Here is a 9,824-nt window from a genome sequence, read left to right on the forward strand (position 1 = left end):
AAAATCTTAGAATCCTATCCCAGATTTAACGTTGTCAGCTCTTACTTGTTCCTCTTATCATACAGACTTTTTCTCCAAACCACCTATTATTCCGGCATCCTTGGTAATAGAAAATATCTTTATTCTTAAAAAAAAAAAAGCTAAAAACCACAAGGTCCTAGGCTTTAAAAAAATAAATATTAAATACTTTGAGACTGTGCAGAAATGTGGTATCCTTCTAAGATATGGGGGCAATTGCAAAGTCCCCCCCCGAAAATGAATTTAAACAGTTTAAATGCAAAATGAAAAATTCTTGTTAATGAATATAAGTAATTGAATGAATACCTTTATGTTCCAGGTACCCTAAATGAAAGTCTTTACCTTCCAGCATCTCATAGCAGTAAGAACAAGGAGATGGATGAGCATTGCAGAAGAGGGAGTTTTGTCTTGGGGGTGGGGGTGGGGTTATGGAGAGTTTTATGGAAGAGGTGACACTAAGCTAAAGAGACCTCTCAGGTTGTCAGGAGGCCATGCAATCAACAGGCAAAACATCCAACGTAACTCATTTGATGCCTAAAACTCTGTAAGATCTGTGCTGTTATGATCTCTGTTGTACAAACTAGGGAAGAGGTACCTAAGAGGTTAAATAACGGACACAGGGCACGCGCTAACAATTAGGGGTTCTAGGGTTCAAACACAGACCATGATCTTAGATTCTGTGCTACCTCAGGATATCCAGAGATAGGCACTCAGTACAAGGCACAACATTCAAGAAAGCCCACTAGTTCTCAGGTATGGTAAGAAGGATGCACCAATGTCCTCAGTTTGAAACTCTGAGAATAGGCATGGTATGAACACATTTTATTGAAGAACGGGTTCAGGTAAGGGTGGATATGGGCACTATGGTCAAAGAATGAATTTTGAGATGTCAAGAGCGGGGGAGGGGCACAAACAAGAGGCTGTGTTGATCACTGAGCTGAAAAACTCAACGTTTACGAATTTGAGGTCCTCTAAGGAGGCCGAGCCCTTTTCTACTTCCCAGCCTATCTCTTGCACACGCATTTTGGCATTTTCAGCACCGGTGAGACACCAAGGGACGCATCCCTGGAAGAAGACATATCCTGCCGGTGACATCTGCACCGGACACCGCCTCCGCACAGCCCACCACTCGGCACTTCCCCGAGCCCGGGCGGCTGCAGAAGCTGCAACCAGATAAAGGGAAAGTACAGCGGGTGACGGCACCGGGGAGTGCGAGCCGAGGCCGTGCGTCAACTTGCGGCCGCGGCTGACTTATTTCCGAGCCAGCTGCTTACACTAGTCACGTCGAGGGCGCTTCTCAAACCCACGACCCGCTGAGCACATTCACAAACAAGCAAACCCGGCAAAAGAGGGCGTGGCCCGAGGCAGGAGCGGGGCCGCCTCGCCCCAGCTTCCCCGCGACCTGGCGCGCCGGAGAGCGGCCCCGGAGAGACCGGAGGCGGCGCCCCCGCGAGGGCGAGGCGGGAAAAGGCGAGTGCGGGGGCTGACTTCGGCGCCTCGTCGCCCCCTCGTGACCCTGCTCGGCTCGAGGGTGCACAGGCCCAGATGGCCTCGCGCGGCGGGGCTGGGCTGGGTTTGGGGCGTGGGGGCGTGGCGGGGCGTGGCGGGAGCAAAGGGGCGGGGCTCGGAGGAGCGGGGCGTGACACGGTGGGGCGGGGCGTTGCGCGAAGGGGCGTGGTAAGACGCAGCGCGCGTTGAGCAGGCGCGCAGGGCCGCCGCGGGAGGCGGGCGGGCGGCGGTGACACCTGGTGAGGAAAGTGCGGCGGAACCGTCAGAGCCGGGCTGGGGCTTCCTGGCGGGGCAGCCTGCTTGTAGAGCATGGGGACCGTCTCGGGCTGTGGGGAGAGATGAGGATGTGGAAGGAGCCGCCGCGGCGGAAGCGGGGAGGGCAGCGGGGGCGGGTGTCTCCAGGGAGCGAGGCCCGGTCTTCCTTGGGGAGAAAAGACGAAGCGAGAGTCCTCTGCGGGGATCCCCCTCTCCACCCGCCACCTGGGGGCCGGGTCGCGCTTGCACGGGCCTGAGCCCAAGCTGCGAGTCGCCATAGGCGACCAGTCGGTGTGACCATCTTGTCCCGGTTTGCTCGAGACGTGCTGGTTTGAGTACTGACGGCATTGCAGGCCTCCATCCCCCTGAAGCGACCTTGTCTTGCCTCCCGTGGTCCCATCTTCTCCCGCACGTCTCAACCTAGAGGAGACCTGGGAGGTTGGAGGAGACCTCCTGACCTTTCACGCTGCCTTTTTACTGTTAGGGTTAAGGCAGCCGCGCAGCACGTTCCCGACCAGGCCCAGACATGCCTGTCCTCGTGAAGCAAAAGCTTCAGTGGGAACCTCCCTTTCCCTAAAGGTAGGTAGAAATACAGAAGGGCACATCCTGCTTGATATTTTGTCCTGTAGAAGTCACATTTCAGCCCAGTTGTGGAGCAGTGAGGAAGATTCTATGCTCATGAGAGTTTTGACAGCTAGAGATCTTTGTTTTGGAATTTCTTCCACACTCTGGAATCCCAGAATTCAGATACCCAGCCAGAACAGCCGTTAGCTTAAAATTTCCCTTCAGTCGTCTGTCATTAAACTGGAAAAACCTAGATAATTAGAAAATACAATAGGTCCCAGACAGTGATGACCAATTTTTTTCCTTTCCTAACTCAGAAAGCCTTATGGTGGAAAACTGTTGGACCCATTCAGACGGAAGGATGAAATCTCTACATAGGAACATGGTGTGAATGGAAGAGGCCTGTCACTGTGAGTGTGGCTTTTGGTTAGTCACTGGATGTCTTCCCCAGGATGACATGACTCTGAGACCGTAAACTTCAGTGGCTGAGATATAGTATCAGCCTGCAGTTAAATTACAGACATGGCAGGACTTACAGTAGTTCTCTTTTTTTGTCGTGAACATCTTTGAGTCACACTGGAAAGGGTGAGTATTTTTCATGTGGCTGTAATGAGTCAGTTCGTAATATTGTTCTTATTACCCAGATGACAGAAGGAAATGGGAAATCAGGTCATGTCTTATGGTTACCAGTTTTTATAATGGGAGCAGTTTCCCTAAAAGATGGAGGAAGGAATTTCATGATTTTCTTTTCACTCTTTCAGATTACCCTCCCCAAGAAATTGATTAGAAATGGGGAAAGCAGACAGGAATTTGATGTGGTCACTCCAAGGCATTAGCAATCCATCAGTCATTCCATTCTAGAGAGAAATAAGAAATGTAATTGGAGGACAGGTGGGTTAAAGTCACCAGCACGGATATGCATTTATATTTGACTACTTGTGTCTTTGTGGTAGATGCAAACAGTACAGCACTCTGAACAGACACTAAAAACAGCTCTCATCTCAAAGAACCCAGCGCTTGCGTCACAGTATGAGAAGTTAGATGCTGGGCAGCGCCGTTTGATGAACGAAGCCTTCCGGCCAGACAGTGATCTCTTTGGACCCATTACTTTGCATTCACAATCAGATTGGATAAACTCCCATCCTGAGGCTCCTCAAGACTTTGAAGAGTTTTTCAGTGATCCTTACAGAAAGACACCTTCTCCAGCGAAATGCAGTATTTATATACAGTGCATTGGTATATATCGATAAGACGTTAGATTTGGTTTGGTTTTGCCAGGGAGAGTGTGGGTTGTTGATCTCATTCAAGCGGGCAGTTTTTGTCATCATTTTTGACATTCACTCCAGTGGTGGACGATTTGTAGCCAAACTGCCTTAAAAGAGGTGGTTATATTTCTTTCTAACTCGTATTCGCATCCATGAATGATAAAAGTGTATTGAAAATTTAGAGTTCGTTTGTTTCTAATTCCAAATTTCTTTTTAGAGACAGAGGTAGTAAAGACTGAATATTTTAATCATCTTAAAATTGGTCTTAAATTTTCTTGCACATCATAGGGTCTCTAGGAAACACCAGAAGTATCAGTGAAGAATATGTGAGATGGCTCAAGGGCTACTGCGAAGCGTTTTTCTATGGCCTGAGAGTCAAACTCCTGGAACCGGTTCCCGTCTCTGCAACGAGGTGCTCCTTTAGAATCAACGATAACACGCAGAACCTGCAGATTCACGCAGGTGATTCAGACAGCTGTACCGTTGGAACTGAGTAATATGTGTGTGTGTGTGTGTGTGTCTCATACATACATTTCTTTTTAAATAGGGCAAATCCTGAAATTCTTAAAAAAGAGGAAACCTGAAGATGCTTTCTGTATTGTGGGAATAACGGTGATCGATCTTTACCCAAGAGACTCCTGGAATTTTGTCTTTGGACAGGCCTCTTTGACGGATGGTATTCCTTTTTGATGTTGTTGGTAGAAACTTACCCAATTTGAGAATATTTGAAGATATTGAAAGAGGGGGAAAAAACTTCCAACCAGTTATAATTTTGATACTTAAGACTGTGGTATTTCTCGTGCCGGCCGTGCTGTAGTGGGAAGCGCGCTGTTGGTAGAGTCTGATGATCTGGGTTCCTCTCCAGGTGGGCCGTCCGCTGCCTGCACAACCGTGAAGCGAATAATACCTCTTTCACGGTGTCATTTTGAGATAATTTAAATGAAAATGGTGATACATTAAAAGCGTGTGTATATGCCTGGCACGTACATAGGCATTCAGCACCACAGATGGTAAATGTAAGTAATTCAGTGGCAAGGTGGATTAAGAAACGGTATTTGAGCTATCGTTAATGTAAGTGAAAATCTTGCTAATTGTCTTTCAACTCTTTTGGTAGTCTTCCTGCATTGATGGCGTAGCTTGTGTCTTATAACATTTTGTTACTTTTCTGTTTTTTTGAAAAGTCAATTTCAGTCTTTGATTTGAGAGAAAATAAACTGACTCACGGGGAACCCTGTAGTAACACTGAGGGTGGGAGACGATCTGGAAGCGAATCATGTTTTTGCCTATTTTTATTTTTTTTCTTTTTTGCCTTCTCTCTGCTTCTCTTTTCCCCTCCATTTTTGCTTTTATTTTTCTGCTTCCATCCTCCAAGGATCTAAGACAGATTTGAAGGGGAAAAGTCCAGTGAACTAAGGAGAGTGGTTGTCCGTTAGCATTCTGGGGGTGAGAGTAAGTACCAGGGACTGAACTTTTATGAATACAGAGTTGACAGATTGTCTGGATGTTACATTGGCCTCAGGGTTTATTGGCGGTGGGGAGCCCTCACTGACGAATATTTCTTCCTATTAAATACATCTCTTCCCCGTTCATCATAGGTGGAGGCACAGGGCACTACAGAGCCTCTTTTTCCCACCTACCCCTTCATCCTCATTTCTCCATTTATATTCTTACAGCCCCCCTCCCCACGACCCTGTCAGTGCACTCGTAGAGACTTAGGTCACTGCTGTCTTCCTGATTTTTTTGCACACGCTTTCAAAAATGAACTTGTATGAGCTAAATCTTTCCCCTTTTATTATTAACCTGAGATGGAAGCATTATAATATGTTTTAAACAATACATTTACTTAGATATTGTTAGCTAATTTGTCTTATGCATTTAAGGAGATCAGGAAGCATTCCCCCCAAATGTTTGTACTTTAATTTTTTTTTTTCAGTAAATGTCTTAAACATTGCATGACATTAAAGAAGATGTAGGAAGAGACAGGGTTGACCTGCTGTGCAGTGGGGCCGTATCTTACTGCAAGTCACTATGCCCTCCAAGTTTATAAAGATTGGTATTTTAAGATGGAGAAGTACTTAATTACTAAAGGAAATAATCTATTTGTTGGACTATTAGAAGGAAACAATGTTCTTGCTAAAGGAATTACAGTGAAATATGCCTACGCTGGTTTGGTCAGAGGAGACCACATGTAACACAAATAGATTTAGTTTTTTCTTAGCTTTACCAGAATGCTCTCTTCCCCTAAATTTCAAACACCAAAGTGCGGTGAGGAGCCTTCTTTTTGCATGGAATTAGATCAGGCAGACTTACTATGAATTCATTTCCTTAACAAAAAAGCCCGTATTACTTTTGAATAGCAACTCTAAGAGAGGCATCAGGAAAAGAGATGATGTCAATAAGTCAAATCTTAAAGCGGTCAGTCCCCTTTAGAATGAGCTGTGCATCAGACTCTGTTCTCTGTATGCAGAGATGGCTGAAACAAGCCCAAATGTCACAGGAGGTCAGACACAAGGGTGTCTGTTCTGGGCACGTGGAACCAGCCACGCTGTAGAGTTGTGCTGTGTTTAAAGAGGGGTAGGACGGAATAGGTTCTTCTGTCTGAAGGCCTGGTCCACATGTGTTCGCCAAGGCATGCAGGGCAGTGGTCGGGCAGTCTTCCTCTGTGGCACATGACGTGAGGGAGATATGGAGCCCTCACCAACACACGTGGTACGAGGGATGTTTATTGTGTCCAGAACGAGTGAAATCGTGAGTGCCTGTGGGTCATGTGATCATTCTTCCATTCCTCCTTCTGGAGTACTTGATTTGGACTGTTTAAGAAAAAGACTTCTTTTGTGGTGAAAAAAGTTCTCTGAAACTTCCAGTTTCTCAAGAATTTGACCTCAAGACCATTGAGTTTTACAGGGCAGAGCAAATTGGGTAGCAGATTTTGATCGGGAAATCTGGGGTAAAAAGTCCTCTTTGTCTTGGCGAACCTTAAGCCCATGAGCCCGCGCGCACTCACTAGTACAGACGTGCACCCACTGGCCAGGTCCCTAGCGGGCTGTCTCTCGGTCTTTCCTTCTGGAATCTTACCCTCTGTCGTTGCCTGTCCCCTTTCTGTAGGTGTGGGAATATTCAGCTTTGCCAGGTACGGCAGCGATTTTTACAGCTCACACTACGAAGGCAAAGTGAAGAAGCTGCAGAAGAAATCTTCAAGCGACTATTCGGTTTTTGATAACTATTACATTCCCGAAGTGACTAGTGTTTTGCTGCTTCGGTCCTGTAAGGTGAGTTGTTCAAACAATCCAAGTCCAACAGGAGGAGGTTTTTTTTTTTTAAAGAGATCTTAATTCCTTGAATTTATGTGCCAGCAATCCTTCAGGTAATAGAATCAACGAGTTTGTATCGTTTTTACACTTTTGGTGGCTATTGCTTGAGTGAAGTTATCAATTAAAACAATTTAAATGGATATCTTAATACTGAAATTTACAATATTTGTGCCAGGTTTCTTTGTCCTGTTAGTTCCAGGCAGACTTGGCTGTATCCACATCCTCACCGTTAGTTCCACAATTCTGGCATGAGTGGTGAACCTACTCTTTCAAGCTGCCGTGGTCATTGAGAAAAGCTGCCTCCCCGGGGCCTCGGGGCCCCTGCTCTCTGGCTTCTTGAGGAGAATGGGCCTCCTCTCAGGCAGCAGGCCGCCTTCTACAGCAGTCGTCCCACTGGTGGTTCCTAATGTCTCCCCCACCCCTGCTCTGTGGAAAGCCTGTCTCCTCGTGTTCTCCTTTCTTCGTGGCCAGAGGCAAAGGCTTTTCAGCCTTCACCAGTCCTGTTTTTTGGGGTTTGAGAACCACACCCGATGGAACAGTATTCCCAAAGTACAGTTGACCCTTGAGCAACACGGCTCTGCACTGCACGGGTCCACGTGTGTGTGTGTGTGTGTGTGTGTGTGTGTGTGTGTGTGTGTGTGTGTGTGTGTTTTCACTAACTACCAACAGGCACTCAGCAGGTGCTGCCGTACCACAGGAGCCGAGGTTGGCTGGAGTCCGGGATGCGGGACTGCGGATGCAGAGGGCTGACTGTAGAGTTCCAGCAGATTTTTGACTGGGGAGTCAGCACCCCAACTCCCTCTTTGTTCAAGGGTCAGCTGTATGTTCCCTGCCTCAGCATCACCTGGTGTGCTTGTCATGTGCAGATCAAACCCCCCCACCCCCCACAACCTGCTGACTCAGCATCTTGGAGGAAGAGCCTCAGAATCTAAATTTTAGCAAGTACCCCATTGGTCTGGAGCAGTGGCTCTCAACCAGGGGTGGTTTTGCCACCCATGGAGTATTTGGCAATGTCTAGAGACACTGCTGGTTGCCACAGTTGGGGAAGGGGTGCTACTGGCATCTAGTGGGTAGAGGCCAGGGATGCTGCTAAGCTGCCTGCAGTGCACAGGACAGGCCCCCCCTGTTCCCCCTCCCCACCCTCCCTGCCCAGCCCAAGGAATGATCCCACCCAACACATCAGTGGTGTCAAGGCTGAGGAACCCTGGTCTGGGGGAAGTAATTAAGTACAGAGAGGAAGGCAATAAGGCATTTAGGGAAGAGAGGGACTAAGTCTGGGCAGATTGAGGTTTTAGTGATGATGGTAAAGAAGCTGATTCCTATAAATTTGTTTCTTAGAAAAGCAAGAGAAAGCAGGGGTGTAACTCACTGCTGCTGATGGCGGTGCTGTAAGCCTCCATGTGAATGTCTTGCAGACTTTGACCCATGAGATCGGACATATCTTTGGACTTCGACACTGCCAGTGGCTTGCATGCCTCATGCAGGGCTCCAACCACTTGGAAGAAGCTGACCGGCGCCCCCTCAACCTTTGCCCCATCTGTTTACGCAAGTTGCAGAGTGCTGTCGGCTTCAGCATTGAAGAAAGATACAAAGTAAATGGGGGGGGAGTCAAAAGGGGAAGTGGTTATAAGCAGCCAACTACCATTTTCTATCAGGCGCTTCTCTGGAGGTGATTTATGGGAGGAGATGAGTGCAAAGGTACGCAGGAAGCTGTGGTTTAAAAAAATTGCAAAGACATAACTTTCTTAAAGACTTTGACTTGCCTCTGAGTGCCTTACACTTAGAGTTCAATGAGAAACGGTGGAAGAGGTTTCTGTATTTCCCGTTCATTTAGGGCTAGAGAGCTTGACTTTGCAGAGCAGAATATCGATAAGTGTGGCAGAGTTCAAGTTGAAAAACCATACGATACTCATCAGGAGGAAGGGATGATTTTTAAGGTGGAAGGAAAGTACCTAATCTCAAGTGTGCGTGTGAATGAATGAACGTGTGTCCACATATGCCCACGAACGTGTCAGTACACGTCATGCTCCTACTTGTGGGTGTGACTACAATTCACATCTACACGTGTGTCTTCACTACACCTATGTGTACACTTAACTGGTGTAGAGACAGACACATCACGTTAACAGAACAGAGTAATGCCTTCTGGAACACTCAGCAAGTTGAGAAAAGAGAATAATTATCTCCCCACTTTAAAAAAAAAACTGAGGATCAGTGTAATTCTTTCTAATCTCTTCTCCTGTGCACATTTGTAAGTGTAATTTGTACTCAGGGTTGGCGTTGGCATTCTCGGTGCGCACCCTTCCACTCAGCCTGGCATCACAAGTGTTTTTTTATGTCACCATCTTTATCAGATGGAACATCTTCATGGGGCAACATAAGTCACTAGTTTAGATTAAGTTGATTTAGGAGCCACTGTTTTCTCTTTGCCTGAAACAGTTTTGCTGTGATGTGTTAAAATAACGAATCTGTTCTCTGTTTCTCAAGGCGCTGGTGAGGTGGATTGATGATGAGTCCACTGACACACCTGGAGTTACTCCAAAACACAGTTGTGAGGATAATGTAAACTTGCCAAAACCTGTGGAAGCCTTTAAGGAATGGAAAGAGTGGATCACAAAATGCCTGGCCATTCTCCAAAAATAAGTACCTTCCGATAGGAGTAATAAAAATAAATACTTGCACATTATGCAGTCATTTGGGTGGAGTACTTCATTGGAATAAACTGTTCTATTGACTCTGCACTGTGTCAAAGTAACAGAGTGGAACTTTTTTTTTTTTTTTAAAGCAGCTGAACTTTGAAATGAGGCTCATTTTGACTGATAAAAACTGGAAACTTTCTCTTCTGTCTCAGTAGCCTGGTTTGGGACGGCTAGCTCATCATTTCCATTCTTCACATGTGTTT

The 9,824-nt window shown here is 46.6% G+C and overlaps 1 protein-coding gene across 5 annotated transcripts; it reads left to right on the forward strand.

Moving 5' to 3' along the window:
- Positions 1–1,668: 1,668 nt before the first annotated feature.
- AMZ2 (archaelysin family metallopeptidase 2) lies at positions 1,669–9,608 on the forward strand. 5 transcript variants are annotated; one of them, XM_072939470.1, is made up of 9 exons: positions 1,669–1,766; positions 2,267–2,361; positions 2,664–2,931; positions 3,300–3,582; positions 3,900–4,073; positions 4,159–4,287; positions 6,717–6,880; positions 8,338–8,514; positions 9,410–9,608. In XM_072939470.1, the coding sequence occupies exons 4-9, from the start codon at positions 3,300–3,302 to the stop codon at positions 9,563–9,565; spliced, it is 1,083 nt and encodes a 360-aa protein (XP_072795571.1). In that variant the 5' UTR covers positions 1,669–1,766; positions 2,267–2,361; positions 2,664–2,931; the 3' UTR covers positions 9,566–9,608. The 5 variants fall into 5 exon arrangements, with proteins under 5 accessions (XP_072795571.1, XP_072795570.1, XP_072795574.1 ...); XM_072939469.1 differs by having other exon boundaries at positions 2,664–2,756; XM_072939473.1 differs by lacking the exon at positions 4,159–4,287 and having other exon boundaries at positions 2,664–2,756.
- Positions 9,609–9,824: the final 216 nt, after the last annotated feature.

Source organism: Vicugna pacos, chromosome 16, assembly GCF_048564905.1.
Source record: "Vicugna pacos chromosome 16, VicPac4, whole genome shotgun sequence".
Taxonomy (NCBI): domain Eukaryota; kingdom Metazoa; phylum Chordata; class Mammalia; order Artiodactyla; family Camelidae; genus Vicugna; species Vicugna pacos.

Bases quoted from the DNA above. Each gene is read 5' to 3' on its own strand.
- AMZ2 (XM_072939470.1), top strand. From the start codon at position 3,300: ATGCAAACAGTACAGCACTCTGAACAGACACTAAAAACAGCTCTCATC. The intron at 4,288-6,716 runs GTATTCCTTTTT...CCCTTTCTGTAG, and splicing joins ACAGGCCTCTTTGACGGATG to GTGTGGGAATATTCAGCTTT. The intron at 6,881-8,337 runs GTGAGTTGTTCA...AATGTCTTGCAG, and splicing joins TGCTGCTTCGGTCCTGTAAG to ACTTTGACCCATGAGATCGG.